Below are 19,780 nucleotides of genomic sequence, written 5' to 3'. Positions count from 1 at the left end.
GCAGAATGTTTTCTTAATAGATTTTATTATGCCAATTGACCTGGATGTCCCCTGAAACCATGGTCCCCAAACCCCCACCCCTGTTATGCTGGCCTTTGAAGAATTCAGTTTATTCCAGAAACTTCTTTGCTTTTGGTTTAGTCCAGTTGTGCTGACCTCCCCTGTATTGTATGTTGTCTTTCCCGTCACCTAAAGTAGTTCTTATCTACCATCTAATTAGTGAGTACCCCTCTCCCACCCTCCCTCCCTCCCCCCTCTCGTAACCATCAAAGAATATTTTCTTCTCTGTTTAAACTATTTCTTGAGTTCTTATACTAGTGGTCTTATACAATATTTGTCCTTTTGCAACTGACTAATTTCACACAGCATAATGCCTTCCAGGTTCCTCCATGTTATGAAATGTTTCACAGATTCGTCACTGTTCTTTATTGATGCGTAGTATTCCATTGTGTGACTATACCATAATTTATTTATCCATTCATCCGTTGATGGGCACCTTGGTTGCTTCCATCTTTTTACTTTTGTAAACAGTGCTGCAATAAACATGGGTGTGCATATATCTGTTCGTGTAAAGGCTCTTATTTCTCTAGGATATATTCCTAGGAGTGGGATTGCTGGATCATATGGTAGTTATATTTCTAGCTTTTTAAAGAAGCACCAAATCCATTTCCAAAGTGGTTGTACCATTTTACACTCCCACCAGCAGTGTGGAAGTGTTCCAGTCTCTCCACAGCCTCTCCAACATTTATTGTTTTGTGTTTTTTGGATTAATGCCAGCCTTGTTGGAGTAAGATGGAATCTCATTGTAGTTTTGATTTGCATTTCTCTAATGGCTAATGATCGTGAACATTTCGTCTTGTATCTCTTAGCTACCTGAATGTCTTCTTTAGTGAAGTGTCTGTTCATATCTTTTGCCCATTTTTTGATTGGGTTATTTGTCTTTTTGCACTTGAGTTTTTGCAGTATGATGCAGATTTTAGAGATCAGGCGCTGACCGGAAATGTCATAGCTAAAAACTTTTTCCCAATCTGTAGGTAATCTTTTTACTCTTTTGGTGAAGTCTTTGGATGAGCATAGGTGTTTGATTTTTAGGAGCTCCCAGTTATCTAGTTTTTCTTCTGCATTGTTAGTAATGTTTTGTATACTGTTTATGCCATGTATTAGGGCTCCTAATGTTGTCCCTGTTTTTCTTCCATGATCTTTATTGTTTTAGATTTTATATTTAGGTCTTTGATCCACTTTGAGCTCCTTTTTGTGCATGGAGTGAGGTATGGGTCTTCTTTCATTTTTTTGCAGATGGATATCCAGTTATGCCAGGACCATTTGTTAAAAAAGACTGTCTTTTCCCCAGTTAACTGTTTTGGGGCCTTTGTCAAATATCAACTGCTCATATGTGGATGGATTTATGTCTAGATTCTCAATTCTGTTCCATTGGTCTATGTATCTGTTGTTGTACCAGTACCAGGCTGTTTTGACTACTGTGGAGGTATAATAGGTTCTAAAATCAGGTAGAGTGGGGCCTCCCACTTTGCTCTTCTTTTTCAGTAATGCTTTGCTTATCTAAGGCCTTTTTCCCTTCCATATGAAGTTGGTGATTTGTTTCTCCACCTCATTAAAGAATGTCATTGGAATTTGGGTCAGAATTGCATTAAATGTATAGATCGCTTTTGGTAGAATAGACATTTTTATAATGTTAAGTCTTCCTATCCATGAGCAAGGTATGTTTTTCCACTTATGTAGGTCTCTTTTGGTTTCTTGCAGAAGTGTATTGTAGTTTTCTTTGTATAAGTCTTTTACATCTCTGGTAAGATTTCTTCCTAAGTATTTTATCTTCTTGGGGGCTACTGTAAATGGTATTGATTTGGTGATTTCCTCTTCGATGTCCTTTTTGTTGGTGTAGAGGAATCCAACTGAATTTTGTATGTTTATCTTGTATCCCGATAAGAGACACAGGGATCTTATACCACCAAGAAAGTAGTGCCAGGAGAAAAGCACGTCCTTTGGATCCAGGGTACCTTTGCTGAGAAGGTCCTAGTCCAGAGAAAAACTGATGATAAGGACCTTTCTCCAGAGCCAACAGAGAGAGAAAGCCTTCCCCTGGAGCAGGCGGCCTGAATTTGAATGTCTAGGCTCCTAGATTGTGAGAGAATGAATTTCTCTTTGTTAAAGCCATCCACCTGTGTTATTTCTGTCTAGCCGCACTAGATGACTAGGACAGGTGCTGTTTTTTAAATTTCAATATTTGATTGCTTGTTCTTAATATATAAAAATACAATTGATATTTGTATATTATTTTTGTGTCCTACAACCTTATTAAACTCACAAATTAGTACTGGTAGCGTTGATAGATTCCAAAGGATTTTCTATACAGATGATCATGTTTTCTGAGAACAAAGGCAGTTTTACTTCTTCCTTTCCAATTTGGATGCTTTTAATTTCTTTTTCTTGCCTTAATGCATTGGCTGGAACCTCGAGTACAATGATGAACAGAAGTGGTGAGAGGCACATCCTAGTCTTATTCCTGATCTAAGTGGGAAATCATTCAGTTTGTCACCATTAGGTATGATGCTAGCTCTAGTTTTTTTCATAGATACGCTTTATCATTTTGAGGACATTCCCTTCTATGAATAGTTTGCTTAGAGTTTTCTTTTGTTTTTTAAATCAGAAATGGATGTTGGGTTTTTCAAATCTTTTCCTGCATCTACTGAGTGATCATAGGGTTTTTATTTTTTAGTTTTTGCAAAACATGGCAAGCTAAATTGATTGTTTAACTATTACTGGATAAACCCAAGTTGGTCATGATGTATAATTCTTTTTATATATTGTTGGATTTAACTTGCTAAATTTTTGCTTAGAATTTTTGCATCGATATTCATGAAAAATTTTGGTCTGTAGTTTTTTGGGTTTTTTGGGGGAGGTAATGTAATTATCTTCTTTTGGTATCAGGGTAATACTAACCTTATAAAAGAGTGGGGATGTATTCCCTCCTTTTCAATTTTCTAGAAGAGTTTGCATGGAATTGATATCATTTCTTTTTAAATGTTTGGTAGATTTACTGGTAAGGCCATCTGGGCTTGATGTTGTCTTTGTGGGAAAACTTTTAACTACACATTCAATTTCTTTAATAGCTATAGGGCTATTCGGGTTATCTGTTTCTTTTTGAGTGGGCTTTGGTAGTTTGTGTCTTTCAAGGAATTTGTCCATTCCATCTATGTTGTCAAATATATTTGCATAAAGTTATTCATAATATTCTGTTATTATCCTTTTAGAATCCACAGACTCTGGTGATACCACAGCTCTCATTTTGGATATTGGTTACTTATTCCCTGTCTCTTTTTTTTTTCATGATCAGTTTGGGTAAAAGTTCATCAATTTTATTGATCTTCTCAAAGAACCAGATTTCAAATTTATTGTTTTGTTTCTGTTTTCTAATTCATTGATTTCCACTGTGACCTTCAATTTCTTTTCTTTTACTTATTTTTGGGTTTAATTTGCTCTTTTGCTATCGTAAGGCAGAGGATGAGGTCATTTTCTTTTTCTAACACAGGTCTTTAGTGCTACAAGTTTCCCTTCAAGGACTGTGTTAGCAACATCTTAAAATTTTTTATATAAGTATTTTTCATTCAGTTAAAATATTTTCTAAGTTCCCTTTTGATTTCTTCTGTGACTCATAGTTATTTGGATGTGTGTTACTTATTTACTTTCCAAATATTTGGAGATTTACCCCATATCTTTACAGTTTATTTTTAACTTAGGTATTATTCACATAACACAAAATGAACCATTTTAAAGTGTATAATTCAATGGCACCTTGTGCATTCACAATGTTGTGCAACCATAGATAGCTTCTATCTAGTTTTTTAAAAAATTTCATCACCCCAAAAGGAAATCCTGCGTTCATTAAATGGTCGCTCCCCATTTCTCCTCCCACAGCCCCTGGCAACCACTAACTGCTTCCTGTGTCTGTGGAGTTAGCTGTTTTGTCTTTCTGTTTCTTATTATTTCTAATATAATTCTGCATACTTTGTGTGGGTTAAACCCCTTTAAATTTATTGAGACTTGTTTTATGATCTAAAATATGGTTTATCTTGAAAGATGTTCCATGTGCACTTGAAAAGACTGTGGCTCTGCTGTTGTTGGTGGAGCACTTTATGAATATCTGTTAGGTCAAAGTGGTTGACGGCATTGTTCAAATCTTCTACTTCCTTGATGACTTTCCGGCTACTTGTTCTATTCATTTTTGAGAAAGGGGTGTTGAAATCTCTGACTATAATTGTGGATTTGTCTATTTCTCCTTGCGATTTTATCAGTTTTTGGTTCATTTATTTTGAAACTCTGTTATTGGATATATAAATGTTTAGGATTATTATGCCCTCTTGAGGAATTGATCCCTGTACATTATGAAATGAATGTCTTTATCCCTGGCAATATTCTTTGCTCTGAAATTTGTCTGATGTTAATATAGCCACTCCAACGTTCTTTTGATTAGTGTTTGCATGTTAATTTTTCTTTTAACCTATTATGCGTTTATATTTAAAGTGGCCTTCCTGTAGACAGCACATAGTTGGGCTTTGCTTTTTTTATTTATACGATTTGAGAATTTCTGTCTTTTAATTTGGGGTTTAGACCATTTAAATTTAATGTGGTTATTAATATGATTAACTTTAAAGTTATTGTCTTGGTGCTTATTTTCTACTTGTCCCATCTGCTCTTTATTCTCTTTTTCCTTTTTTCTGCTTTCTTGTGGAACAAGTGAATAATTTTTATGAATTCATTTTATATCCTTTCTTGGTTTATTGGATATACCTATTTTATTCTGTTAATTTTGTGGCTACCTTAAGGTTCATAGTACATATCTTTACTAAGATCTTTAACAATCTACCTACAAATGATATTAGATCACTTTGTGGACAGTATAAAAACCTTAGCTTGTAAGCTTCCGTTCTCCTCTCCCAAGCTATATGACAATTTTATTTCTACATATGTTACAAGCCGTGAACAACATTGCCATTATTTTATTTAAATAGTCCACTTTCTTTTAGAGAAGATTTAAATAATAAGAGACAATCTTAGGCAGTTTCCCATGCAGATTACGTTTTCGATGCACTCCTTTTTTTTTGTGTAGCCCCACGTATCCATTTCGTGTCATTTCCTTCTGCCTGAAGGACCGATGTTAACTTTTCTTATAGTGTGAATCTGTTGCTGACGAATTCTTTCAGCTTTTGTATGTTTGAAAAAAAATCTTTATTTCACCTTCAGTTTTGAAAGATACTTTTGCTGGGTATAGAATTCTGGATTGACAGTTTTTTCCCCCTCAGTCCTTTACAGTGTTGTTTCAGTATCATCTCAATTGCATTGTTCCTGTTGAGAAACTTGCTGTCATCCTTATTTTTGCCATGCTGTGTACAACATGTATTTATTCCTCTGCCAATTTTAAGATGGAGCCCTGTTGGTGCAGTTGTTGTTTGGCTGCTAACCAAGAGGTCAGCAGTTCAAATTCACCAGCTGCTCCTTGGAAACCCTTTGGGGCAGTTCTACTCTGTCCTACAGGGTTGCTATGAGTCGGAATCAACTTGACAGTAGTGGGTTTATGTTTGAAAAAATCTTTATTTCACCTTCAGTTTTGAAATATACTTTTGCCGGATATAGAATTCTAGATTGGCAGTTCTTTTTGCCCTCAGTCCTTTACAAACATTGTTTCAGTATCATCTCAATTGCAGTGTTCCTGTTGAGAAGCCTGCTGTCATCCTTATCTTTACTGCTCTGTGTACAACATGTATTTATTCCTCTAGTTGATTTTGTTGTTGTTGTTAGGTGCCATCAATTTGGTTCTGACTCATAGTGGCCCTATATACCACAGAATGAAACACTGCCCATTCCTGCGCCATGCTCACAACCATTGTTATGCTTGAGCCCATTGTTGCAGCCACTGTGTCAATCCATTTCGCTGAGGGTCTTGCTCTTTTCCACTGACCCTGTACTTTACCAAGCATGATGTCCTTCTCCAGGGACTGATCCCTCCTGACAACATGTTCAAAGTATGTAAGACACAGTCTCGCCATCTGTACTTCTAAGGAGCATTCTGGTTGCACCTCTTCCAAGACAGATTTGTTTGTTCTTTTGGCAGTCCATAGTATATTCAATATTCTTTGCCGACACCACAATTCAGAGGCATCAATTCTTCCTTGGTCTTCCTTATTCAATGGCCAGCTTTCACATGCATATGATACGACTGAAAATACCATGGCTTGGATCAGGCGCACCTTAGTCTTCAAGGTGATATTTTTTGCTTTTCAACACTTTAAAGAGGTCCTTTACAGCAGATTTTACCAACGCAATGCATCTTTTGATTTCCTGACTGCTGCTTCCATGGCTGTTGATTGTGGATCCAAGTAAAATGAAATCCTTGACAACTTCAATCTTTTCTCCACTTATCATGATGTTGCTTATTGGTCCAGTTGTGAGGATTTTTGTTTTCTTTATGTTGAGGCGTAATCCATACTGAAGGCTGTGGCATTTCATCTTCATCAGTGAATGCTTCAAGTCCTCTTCATTTTCAGCAAGCAAGGTTGTGTCATCTGCATAACACAGGTTGCTAATTAGTCTTCCTCCAATCCTGATGCCCCGTTCTTCTTCATATAGTCCAGCTTCTAGGATTATTTGCTTATGCATAGGTATGATGAAACAATACAACCCTAACACATACCTTTCCTGATTTTAAACCACGCGGTATCCCGTTGTTCTGTCCAAACAACCACCTCTTCATCTATGTACAGGTTCCTCACGAGCACAATAAAGTGTTATGGAATTCGCATTCTTCGAAAAGTTGTCTATAATTTGTTATGATCCATACAGTTGAATGCCTTTGCACAGTCAATAAAACACAGGTAAACATCCTTCTGGTATTCTCTGCTTTCAGCCAGGATCCATCTGACATCAGCAATGATATTCCTGGTTCCATATCCTCTTCTGAAACTGGCCTGAATTTCTAGCAGTTCCCTATCAATATATTGCTGCAGCCTCTTTTGAATGATCTTCAGCAAAATTTTGCTTGCGTGTGATATTAATGATATTGTTCTATAATTTCCTCATTCAGTTGGATCACCTTTCTTGGGAATAGGCATAAATATGGATATCTTCCAGTCAGTTGGCCAGGTGGCTGTCTTCCAAATTTCTTGGCATAGACAAGTGAGCATTTCCAGCACTGCTTCTATTTGTTGAAACATCTCAGCTGATATTCCATCAATTCCTGGAGCCTTGTTTTTCAACAATGCCTTCTGCAGCTTGGACTTTTTCCTTCAGCACCATCAGTTCCTGATCATATGCTACCTCGTGAAATGGTTGAACATCAATCCATTCTTTTTGGTATAGTGACTCTGTGTATGCCTTCTATCTTTTGATGCTTCCTGCTTCATTTAATATTTTCCCCATAGAATCCTTCAGTATTGTAATTTGAGGCTTGAATTTTTTCTTCAGTTCTTTCAGCTTGAGGAATGCCAAGTGTGTTCTTACCTTTTGGTTTTCAATCTCCAGGTATCTGCACCTGTCATCATAATACTTTTCTTTGCCTTCTGAAGCTGCCCTTTGAAATCTTCTGTTGAATTCTTTTACTTCATTTTTTTCCTTTTGCTTTAGCTACTAGACATTCAAGAGCAAGTTTTCAGAGTCTCTTCTGACATCCGTCTTGGTCTTTTCTTTCTCTCCTGTCTTTAATGGCCTCTTGCTTTCTTCATGTATGATGCCCTCGATGTCATCCAACAACTCATCTGGTCTTTGGTCATTAGTGTTCAACACTTCAAATCTATTCTTGAGATGGTCTCTAAATTCGGGTGGGATATACTCAAGGTTGTACTTTGGCTCTTGTGGACTTGTTCTAATTTTCTTCAGTTTCAACTTGAACTTGCATATGAGTAATTAATAGTGTGATCCACAGTCTTCCCCTGGCCTTGTTCTGACTGATGATATTGAGCTTTTCCATCATCTCTTTCCACAAATGTAGTTGATTTGGTTCCTATTTATTCCATCTGGTGAGGTCCATGTGTATAGTCACCATTTATGTTGGTGAAAAAAGGTATTTGCAATGAAGTTGTTGGTCTTGCAAGATTCTATCATGTGATCTCCAGCATCGTTTCTATCACCAAGGCCATATTTTTCAACAACCAATCCTTCTTTGTTCCCAACTTTCACATTCCAATCACCAGTAATTATCAATGCATCCTGATTGCATACTTGATCAATTTCAGACTGCAGAAGCTGGTAAAAGCCTTCAATTTCTTCACCTCTGGCCTGAGCGGTTGGTGCATAAATTTGAATAATCATTGTATTAACTGGTCTTCCTTGCAGGCGTATGTATATTATCCTATCACTAACAGCGTTATACTTAAGGATAGATCTTGAAATGTTCTTTTTGATGATGCATGCAATGCCGTTCCCCTTCAAGTTGTCATTCCCTTCAGAGTAGACCATATGATTGTCCTATTCAAAATAGCCAATCTAGTCCATTTCAGCTCACTAATGTCTAGGATATCGATGTTTATACATTCCATTCCATTTGTGATGATATCCAATTTTCCTAGATTCATATTTTGTACATTCCAGGTTCCGATTATTAATACATATTCATAGCTCTTTCTTCTCGAGTCGTGCCACATCGGCAAATGAAGGTCCCGAAAGCTTCACCCATCTATGTCATTAAGGTCGACTCTACTTGAGGAGGCAGCTCTTCCCCAACTGTCTTTTGAGTGCCCTCCAACCTGGGGGGCTCATCTTCTGGCACTATATTAGACAATGTTCTACTGCTGTTCATAAGGTTTCCACTGGCTAATTCTTTTCAGAAGTAGACTGCTGGGTCCTTCTTTCTAGTCTGTGTGAGTCTGGAAGCTCAGCTGAAACCTGTCCACCATGGGTGCCCCTGCTGGTATCTGAATACCAGTGGCCTAGCTTCCAGCATCACAGCAACGCGCGGGCTCCCACAGTAGGACAAACTGACAGACACGTGAGAGTGGCTGATTTTCAGATGTGCTTTTTATCATTCTTCTACAACAGTTACGTTCTGGTGTATTTCTTGCCCTTGTGATTCATTGAGTATCTTGTGTCTGTGGGGTTGTGTTCATTTTTATCAAAATTTGAAAAATTTCAGTCATTATTTCTTCAGATACTTTCTTCTGTCCCCTCCTGCCTCTTCTCTCCTTCCAGGATTCCAATTACAGCTATACTCGGTCACTTTAAGTTGTTCCTCAACTCACTGATGTTCTGTTATTTTTCTTTTTGTTCTCTTTTCTTTGTTTATTTCTAATAATTTCTATTGCTGTGTCTCCAAGTTCTCTAATCTTTTCTTCTTCAGTGTCTTATCTGCCATCAAATCCATCCAATGTAGTCTTCATCTCACACACTGTAGTTTTCATCTGTAAAAGTACTATTTGGATCTTTTTTTGTCTTCCATATCTCTACTTAACTTTTTGAACATACAGAATATAGTTATAATAGTTGTTTTAATGTCCTTGTCTTTCAGTTCTAATATCGGTGTCAGTTCTGGGTTGATGCCAATTGATTATTGACCTTATTATAGGCTGTACTTTCCTGCTTCTTTGCATGACCGATGATTTGTGATTGGTTGCCTGACATTGCACTTTATCTTTTTGGAGGGCGAACATTTTCATATTCCTATAAACGCTCCTGAGCTTTGTTCTGGGATGCAGATCTTCCTTTTAGGGTTTTTCAGATGGGTCTGGAGCAGTGCTTATCTAAGGAAAACTATGCCTCTGACTGAGGTGAGGCCCTTCTGTCTACAACGTTCCGTGAATCACGAGGTTTTCCAGTGTGACTGGTGGGAACGGGACCATTCCAGGACTAAGTGATTGCCTGGCACTCCTTCCTATATTCCTTTTAGGTGGTTCTTTCTCCAGCTTTGGTAATTTGCTCCCAGGCATGTGTTGACCACTGCTTGACTAAATGCACCAGAGGCCTCTCTGCAAATCTCTGGACTTTCCTCTCTGGTAGCACTTTCCTTTCTCACATTCTGTCCTGTGGACTCCAGCTGCCTGTCCTCCCTGGGCTTTTGGCTCCATCCTCAGGTCGGTGATCATCAGGATCCAGGTCTTTCCTCTCTGCGGCTGCAGTGAGCTTGCGCATGTGTGGGGCTCCCTGCTCTCAGGAGCCTCTATTCATCACTGTCTGACATCTGCTGCTTGGAAAGTCTGTCCAGTTTTGGTTGTCTAGGATGCTGCTGTATCACAGCCAGCAGTGGGAGCTGATAGGCTTGTTTTTAAGATATAGAAATGTGTGTTTTTATGTTCATGGGAATGACCAAAAAGGTGCAGAGATACGATACGACACACATTTGTTTACAAGATATGTCGTTGCTGGTGGTGGTGGTGTGTGTCACATCAACTCTGACTCATAGCGACCATATAGAACAGAGTATAACTTCCCCATAGGGTTTCCTAGGCTGTGATCTTTATGGGAGCAGATTGCCACATCTTTCTCCCATGAAATGAATGGTGAGTTCAAACATTGACTTTTCAGTTAGCAGCCAAGCACTTAGCCAAAGTCTCCTTAGATAAGATATAGGAGTGCACATTTGCACACTGACGGCAATGACCAGAGAGGTACAGAGAGGTGATACAATACACACTTACATCTTGAAGGGACAGCAAACCCTGAATACTGCGAAACAGCTCCTCTTCTTCAGCTACGGCTCTCTGGGTCAAGTCATACGCTTCTAGGTAACACGCAGTTTTCTGTTCCTCATCTTTCTCATTTTGGGCACTTAACCTTACAACATCAGAGTGGAGTTTAGAACAAAAAAGTTAAAGCATTATGCCATTGTTGTTGCTGTGTATTGTCAAGTTGATTCTGACTCATAGTGACCCTACAGGACAGAGTATAATGGCCCCATAGGGTTTCCAAGGCTGTAATGTTTACGTGAGCAGATTTCCAGGTCTTTCTCCAGAGGAGCAGCTGATGGGTTCAAACTTCCAACTTTTTGGTTTGCTGATGAGCACTTAACCGCTGTACCAATGGGGCTCCTTATTATGTGATTAGTCCTAACTAATATGTAATGGGCAATTTTCATATGATTATACTGCATATTTCATTGGGACCTAAAATTGTACAATTAGATGTTTTATGTGAAAAGATATTCTCAATATATCTTAACAGTAGACATTTTTAAAAAGCTGGTATAACACAATATGCAGGTATGCTACTATTATTTTAATAAAAAATTAAGTCTGTGTATAAAAGAGTGAGTTGAACCAAAACACAGTATCCACTATGCTAACTTCCTGTTGTTGCTTCCTGCATTTTCTCAAGCTCCTACAATGACCACGTACTACATCTGTGATAATGAAGATGATCATGATCATTAGGCCTCACAGGTGTCCAGGTGCTTTTTCTGCCGTCCAGTCTCTATCACCTTTCCCTTGACTGTGGTGTGGCTCTTGAAATGCTGGCACAAGCCCCACGAGGTGGACCCAGGAGAGAAGGGGCGCCCCAAGTAAGAGCAAACTCAGAAGAGGAAGGGTGCCCCAAGACAGTTTGCCTGTCCTGCTCTGCTGACAGGGGAGGGGCAGTCCTCATAGCTGCTGGGGTCAGGTTCCTGCAGTGGACATGGGCACAGGCATCAGATGAGCCTGTCTTCCCTTGGAAGCCCCAGAGGCTGCTCTCTGGTGGTGGGGGGAGCCCTGAGGGCTGTGTGGTAAAGGTGACCACACCTATTGGAGCACAGTGCTTGGGATCTACCTCCCGAGACCAGGGCTGAGTGTGTGGGTGTGAGATAGGGTGGGTGTGTGGTGGAGGTAGGTGTGGGGCAGTGTGTTTGCGAGTTGTGTGGAGTTAGGGAGCACTCTATGTGTGGTGTAGGTGTGTGTATGTGCAGTGGGAGTGACGTGTGTGGTGTACGTGTGCATGTGTCTGTAGTGGGACTGACATGTGTGGCATATATGTGTATGTGTCTGTGGTGGGAGTGACATGTCTGTGGTGGGGTGTGAAACCTGTGTGTTTGTGCAGAGGTGGGGGTGCTGCATGTGTGTGTGTGATGGGGTGGTGTGTCTGTGGTGGGGTGCTGTGTGTGTGTGTGTGTGTGATGGGGTAGTGTGTCTGTGGTGGGGTGCTGTGTGTATGATAGGGTAATGTGTCTGGGGGGTGCTATGTGTGTTTGTGCCATTGGTGTGCATGAAGGGTGTGCGTGTTTGTGCAGAGGTGGGGTGCTACATGTGTCTCTGCATCAGTGACTCCGGCTGGCTGGTGGTACAGTTGCCATCCTTTTCTGGGGCTGAGAGATGGCTGAGCAGGAGGTCAAAGGGTATGGGGGGCGCGAGGAACACACACTGCAGGAGGTCCAACAGCCGCTGCAGAGCCCCAGGCCCTGGGGGAGGAGAGGTGACTCTGGGAGAAGGTGTAACCCCAGGAGGAGGGCCCAGCCTGTGGTCAGAGGAGGCGAGGTGGGACACAGGGCTGTGGGCATGGGTGGTGGGTGCGAGGGTCCCGAGGGCACCGGGGGCGCAGGGAAGGCAGGTGCGAGGTGGTCGATGGTGAGGCTCCCAAGAGGCCCTAGCTGCCCCTGAGGACCCATCAGAGAGCTGGGCCCCCTCAGTACATGCGAGTCTGCAGCAGCGTGTCTCACCTCTTTATCTTTGCACGCTCCAGTTTTATGTCCACGCACTTCTCTTTATAGCCACAGTTAATGAACTTTTTCTCAATTTCCAGCAAGCAATTGTCCATCTTGTTCAGCAGCATTGAGTACCCGGAAGGCTCACTGTGGATGGTCCCCTGGATGGCCTGGATCTGCAGGCCGACACACCTGAGGGGGAGGAGGCCACTCAGGCCCTGTGTGGCCGTCCTCACTTCACTAAGCGATGGCTCCTGGCTCAAGCCACGGGTCCGTGACTTTGGTCACAGTCGTTACCTTGAGCTTTCATTCAGGGACACTGCAAGAAACACCTTCCAGGTGTTTCTCAAGGATCGGAAACCAAACAGGCCACAGTATTTGGTCTTAATGCAGTAAGATCAGAAATGAACAATACCCCCAGCCACCTCAGGAAATACAATCATTTGGAAACTCTTGACACACTCTTCTAAGTAACTCATGAGTAGAAAGGAAAACCCACATTGAAGGTACAAAGCCTCTGGAAGTGCGGGCACGACATGCCTCACTATGGGATGGGGAGCCGACAGATGGAGCTCAGAGGATGCATTTACTACGAAGGAAAATGGAGAATATGTGGACTAAATGTTCTGCTCAAGGAGGGGTGACTCAGCAGCAATCTAACACTCCTTCCCAATACGGGAAGAATTCAATAAAGAGGAACCAGAAAATAAAGAACGACAAAAACAATCAATAAAACAAAAAAAACAATAAACCAAAACCTGGTTGTCTGAAAAGATCAATTAAATTCGAGTCCGCAATTCTGATGCAGAAGAAGAGTGATGACCCAGATAAACTGCAACAAGGAGGACACGCCTGAGATAAAGACCGTTTAAAAGTTGTAAGAGAAGCTGCTATAGAAATTTATACTAAAACACCCTAAAGCCTAGTGAAAAAAATTTTCTAGGAAAACATAAACTACCAGAAATATAGCCCAGAAACAAACTAAAATCTAAAAGATGAGCCATCATAGAGGACATGGTGGTATGTTCAAGTCTGTCCCCAACAGTCTGCCGCCCACCAGACAGGTGCACAAACACAGAGTAATTTCCATGTGGCAAGAACGAGGGTGAGGAGGCGGGGGCTTCTCGGGCCACCTTACCCGACACCCTGACCCAGAGTAGAGAAGGCAGCACAGGGGAGGGGAAGCGCTCTCGCAGCACAAGGAGTGGGTGAGAGGACGGGACCCAGCATGCGCTGGTATAAGGAAACCAGACGAACTTCTCTGTGGCCAACTTTATGGAGAGAAACCCGGTCATGTGATGGAGCTCAACACCGACGGCGGAGGATGACAGCACTAGAACCACGCAACACAAAACAACACAAGTACTACTGGCAGCTGGCCAGCAAGAGCAGTATCTGGCCTCACATTGTAAAGGTGTCTGCAAGAAACCTAGGTCAGATCCATTCCAGGAGAATTTAGGAGCAAAACGAGACTATCTGAGACCCCCTCTCTGGGTACTCCCCGACACTCGAGACAGGAAAAGCCGCACAGGAAAAGAGGAAGCTAACCGTCTGGCCCTCCTGGCTTCCAGGGCCCGAGCCACCTCAGTGCCATTCTGGGTGAGTCGGGTCGGGCAGGGCGTCCAAGCAAGCCAGACGGTGCGCCCCGGATGGTAGCTTCCAGCTCAGAGGACAGTTTGGGGTCTTCTAGAGCTGGGTCAGGAGGTGGGCACCTGGCCTCCCTGGGTCTCTGAACCCCCACAGGTTTGAAGTGTGGTTTAAAGACTAGTATGTGAGCAAAAGTAAACCCCGATTTTTAAATTAATTGGCAGTTTTTCTTACAGAAGTTACCTGGCTTCCAAGTCAGTGGTCATGAATTCCAACAGTGGGACCCTGTTGGGCCGCTCCTTCTTGAGGACTGTGAAGCCATCTATAAGCTTCTGAAACAGGTGGCACACCTGTGGAGAACGCTGGCATAAACATGCCTCCTGGTGCTGCTGCGACACAGCCCTGCTCCCTGGTCAGGACCATAGCCCAGGGGAGGGAGGAGAGACCCTGGACCTCTCCCCAGCCTGCGACAACAGAGCACAGCCCACCTGGAGGAACGCCCCAGCTCTCCGTCACAGTCTCCTCCTCACCTGCATTTGTCTTGTCTCGTTTTCTAAGGACAGGATTGTCTCTGCAAGTGTCAAGGTGGAGTGGTACCAAAATTCCTCGTTCCCGCCCAGGCGCTGGGCCCTCTCGATCATTTTCTCTGCCTGTCCGTAGTTCTTTTCCTTATTTGCCAACACAGCTAGAAGGTACAAGCACTTTGATTCTGCACAAGGGTCATTGAGCTCCTACAAAAGATACAGAAAAAGGGACACTCACACACTCACATACACACGTACACATGTATACACACATGCACACGCACATACATGTACACACATACATACATTTTCATACACATACATACCCATATACACAATACACATACATACCTACACACATATGTACACACACACATACACACATATATACCCCAAACCAAACCCACTGCCATCAAGTTGATTCTGACTCACAGTGACGCTGTAGGACAGGGTAGAGCTGCCCATATGGTTGCCAAGGCTGAAAATCTTTACAGAAGCAGACTGCCACATCTTTCTCCTGTGGGGTGGCTGGTGGGTTCAAACTGCTGACCTTTTAGTTAGCGGCTGAGAGTTTTAACCACTGTGCCACCAGCGCTCGTCATACACACTCACACACACATATACACATATATATACACACACATGCACACACACACAGGTCAGGGCTGTTGACGTCTTTGGCAGCACAGGAACTGTTTATAATGGACATTCTCAGACAAGCACAAACATGAGAGGCCAGCATGATGGGCCCCACAGCCGGTCACCCAGCCCCATGGTCACTGACATGGTTCCAGTACCCTCATCCACATATGGTTTCAAAGCGAACCTCGACTCCACTGATTGCTATCCCTCATTGCCATTGTCCTTTTCTCCAATGCCCAATCATCTCGTGGGGGTCAAAGGGACCTTGCAGGTGGCCGTTGGAGTTGGGACACTTGCTCTGGCCAGCACGCCTCATGCTATCCTTCCACCTGTGTGGTTCCTGGTGTTTGGAGGCCGCAGGCTGGGCACTGTGTTGTGGGCCACTTGAGGTCTGCAGCCCTCCTGACACTTGCAGGGATTCTGTTAGAGGCTCACTCACGCTTGGCGGCCCTCCTGGGCGTCAGGCCTTCAGCAGGGGCAGAGGGACAGGGAGCAGGGCAGAGCCTGGACGCAGCAGGGCCTGCGGGGCCTGACAGATCAGGCTGGGGACTGCCCAGAAAGTGAGTGGGCGGGCGGTGGGGTGACTGAGGGGCCATGGGCGAGGTGGCTCCACACCTGGAAGGCCTGGCATGCCTCTGCGAGGAGCAACCTTGCTGGCTGGTGTAGGTCCATCTCCAGGAGCACTTCTGCCTTGAGGGTCCACAGGATGGGGAAGGACATTCCATCCAGGCCCTTCCCAGTCTCTCCGTTTACCTTCAGAATCTGCAAGACACGCAGCCCCGAAATGCCCTGTCTCTTGGGTGACGGGAGCTGCCCTAAGCCGGAGCTGGGTCTGTACTGCAGCCCTCAGCCCACACTGGGGAGTGGCTTCTGCCTGCGTCAAGGTGCCCCAGACCTTGCTGCTTCCCACCAGCTGGTTCATACACAGAGATCCTAGTCTCCCGTGGGGACAAAGCCCCTTTTAATTTAGAGTGGAGTTGCTCTTTCTTCAGAGCATGGCAGTGGCTGGAATGGTGACTTTACAACTGGCAAATCCATGGGGAGAGGGTCCCATGGTCTCGAAAGAGCCAGTCAGCAGGCAGAGTTGGGAGGCCTCCGAGGCCGCTCTCTGGCAGTGGGGGCATTCCATGCCCGGTGCCACCTCTGCCCCGTGGAGCCCCTGTTCTCCTGCACCCTTCTTCTCTGGACTGCTGCTGCATGGGCCCTGGATGGACAACCGCCCCACACGGGTCTGTCGTGCACTCGAATCTCGTCTTCCTGGAAGATGCCCCAGGCCGCTCAGGGGGGATGAATCATGCATCTCTGGGTTTCCCAAGATTTTAGGTACACTGCACAGAGGATAAACACATCTGGCTTACTGGCCAGCACTGGCCTTCCCGCACTGCTCACTCGCCTTTTCCTTGGCCTCAAGGGGTCTGATTGCTTCTGGCTGTGCTGGGACCATCAGCTCGGTCAGCATTTGCAGGCTATCCTCCAACAGGGGCTCCTTGTTTTTCTCTTTTTTCAGGGCGATTTCTTTCCTGCAGCTGATGTAAGTAAAACAGACGATACACAGCAGAAGAAATACAATGACCAGCATGTACGCAAAAATATCCAGCTTCATAGCAATCAAAGAAATTCCAGTTAAGGCAGCTATGAGAAGCTATTATTCACACAAGTGCTTACAAAGATCAAAAAACTCCCATAATGTGGCAGCACAGAGGGCCCTAGTTACTCCTGTAGCCCATCTTCCTCCCCAGCTTCAGACTCCTGCTTCCAGCTTCTGCAGACTAGTGTCAATGCGCTTCTCAAAGGGAGAGCGTTCAGGGCCACCTACTCACCTGAGTGTCCGTCCACCTGTCTGCCTCTTTCCCGCCTGCCCCACCTGCCTCCTACCCACCCACCTGCCCACCTGCCTCCTGCCTGCCCCCTGCCTACCTGCCCACCTACCTGCCCCCTCCCTGTCTCCTGCCCATCTCCCTGCCCCCTGCCCCCTGCCTATCCACCTGCCCACCTGCTTCTTGCCCACCTGCCCAACTGCCCACCTGCCTGAGCACCTGCCTACCCACAGGTGTCCCTCCATCTCAGAAAGGCAAGGCCTCCTTCTGAGCTGTGGCCAGCCCACTTCCCACCACCCTCTGGCCACACCCTGGTCTCAGGCCACTGGCTCCACCAGGGCCCCTCCCTGCCCCCACTGCTCAGCACAGCCTGGCTCCAGGTGGTCCTGAGAAAAGTGAGGCGCAGCCACCTGACTTCAACCCTCCAGCAACACCCCATGCTGGAGTCAAGCTCCCTCCATCCCCACTCTGCCCAACCTCTCAGCCCACCGACCTCTCCAACCTTCCCACCCTCTGCTCCGAGCAAGGCCCCCTCCCCTCCAACTCAGGCCTCTGACACTTTGGATCCCCTGCCCATGCCCCAGCCCCTGAGGCACCCTCTGCATTCAGGCTTCCTTCACCAGTGGCTGGAGTGTTTTACATGGAACAACTCCCCCCGCCCCACCCTTACACTGGGCCCCCAGGCTCTGGGCCAAGTGTCCTCCCAACACCCCGCTGTCCAGCATGGCGAGGCTTCCAGGAGACTCAGCAGGGTGGCAGGGCTGGTCTGGTGACCCCAAAAGCCCTGTGCCTCCCCAGACCTGCCTGGTTGCTTAGGGAGGGGGCAGGGCAGGGAGGGGCAGGCATCTAGCTGTCCTGGGAGGGGATCCATGGGCTGTCCTGATCACACAGAGGTGGCTAGAAGTGTCCAGAGGAGTGGACCTGACTGCGGCAAGTAGGTAGATGGGCAGAGCCCTGGAAGAAAGCCTGCAGGAGGGCCTGGGCCTGCCTGGCTCGGGATTCTCTGCATGTGGCTGGCTGCCCCTGGCTGCATCTCTCAAATGTAAGCCACAGAACTTGCCTCTCGACCAGGCCACTGTCCCATGAGTGAAACAGCGAGGGTGACCCCAGCACTCAGATGGTACAGGCGTGCACTCCAGCTCCCGTGGGCACTTGTGTGCACAGGCCCTGTCCCCACTTGGCAGAGGAGTACACAGCCTGCCCAGGGTGCCCCGCCACACGAGAAGCCTCCCTCTCCTCGCTTTCTGAGCTGGGAGCAAACGGCACCGTGGAGCTGATGCCCGCGGTCAATGAACTTGCTTTACTTTAGGGCACGCTGTCCTAGCTGCTAGCTCGGCATGCCAGGTGGGCTGGATGAGAAGGGCCCACGTGGTGTCACAGCAAACATACCTTGCTTGCTCCATCTCCCCGATGTATGTCTGCCCAACCACCTCCTCATGGTAAGCTGCTGCTTCTCTCAGCTTCAAGTCATAGCACACCTGGGCGAGTCTATGGGAAACGACGTGAAAAGGGGAAGTTACGCCGTCCTGTAGCAGCCAGTAAGCCAGAAAATGAAACTCTCTGGAAATTGTTTCAGTTACAGTGTAAAAACTGGTAAACTTCAAAAAGAAATGTATAATTTGATTATATTTTTAATGATTTTTTAAGCTACATGAAATTACTAGGAAAAAAAAACAGGTGGCTCCAACAAATTTCAGATAGAATTTTTTTATTATTTACTCATCTATTTATTTCATTCATCTGCATCGTCTCACAGTTACCATCAGAGGTAAGGATCGGGCACAGCTGGTGGTGCTCTGGCCACCCCCACCTCAACTTCTGGCAGTGAAGTTCTGCTTTCATACTTTTAAAACAACTTTTTATTTTGAAATGATTTCAGGTTTACAGAAAAACTGCACAAAGACCATAAAGAATTCTTAACGTGTACTTCACTTTTTTTTTAGTTACTTCACTCAGCTTCCCTTGTTGTGAATACCTCACCACATTTACTTCACTGTTCTCTCCCGCCTCTTCACACGTGTGCCCACGCACACATACCCACAACCACACCCACGCATTGTGCCCACGCACACATACCCACAACCACACCCACACATTCCCTTTGTCGTTCTCTCCTCCTCCTCCCTCTACATGTACACACACACACACATTTTTTTCTAAACTATTTGCAAGTGAGTTGAGACATCATGCCCCTTTATCCCTAAATACTTCAGTGTGCATTTCCTAAAAACAAGGACGTTCTCTTAAAAACCAGAGTGCAATTATTAAAATCAGGATCAGGTAGAAAATTCAAAATACAAATATCATTTTTTAAATATTCAAGTATTTCATTTAGTTTGACTTTAGAAATTTTAGAGGCTTTATTATTTACACATAGTCAACTATACTATGAATTTTCTAAAATGCTGTTTACTCTGACATTGCTTTGAGGACATTTTCACTCTGGCCACTTAACTGTTTCCCAGTTTCCCTGGTGGTGCAGTGGTTAAGAGCTCAGCTGCTAACCAAAAGGTCAGCAGTTTGAGTCCACCAGCTGCTCCTTAGAAACGCTTATGAGGCAGGTCTACTCTGTCCTATAGGGTCTCCATGAGTCAGAATCG

General features: G+C 44.5%; 1 protein-coding gene across 1 annotated transcript in view; it reads right to left on the bottom strand.

Moving 5' to 3' along the window:
* Nucleotides 1-19,780, bottom strand: part of CFAP46 (cilia and flagella associated protein 46) — a 114,189-nt gene that overhangs the window by 27,412 nt on the left and 66,997 nt on the right. Inside the window, exons 33-39 of the mRNA XM_064269895.1 lie at nt 18,570-18,668; nt 16,757-16,889; nt 15,979-16,125; nt 14,728-14,928; nt 14,441-14,547; nt 12,626-12,802; nt 10,578-10,773 (exon numbers count right to left, since the gene is read on the bottom strand). Of these exons, the coding sequence (XP_064125965.1) occupies nt 10,578-10,773; nt 12,626-12,802; nt 14,441-14,547; nt 14,728-14,928; nt 15,979-16,125; nt 16,757-16,889; nt 18,570-18,668 (1,060 nt within the window). The remainder of the gene's footprint in view (nt 1-10,577; nt 10,774-12,625; nt 12,803-14,440; nt 14,548-14,727; nt 14,929-15,978; nt 16,126-16,756; nt 16,890-18,569; nt 18,669-19,780) is intronic.

Source organism: Loxodonta africana, chromosome 16, assembly GCF_030014295.1.
Source record: "Loxodonta africana isolate mLoxAfr1 chromosome 16, mLoxAfr1.hap2, whole genome shotgun sequence".
Lineage (NCBI taxonomy): Eukaryota > Metazoa > Chordata > Mammalia > Proboscidea > Elephantidae > Loxodonta > Loxodonta africana.
This window is presented reverse-complemented; position numbering and strand designations above follow the sequence as displayed.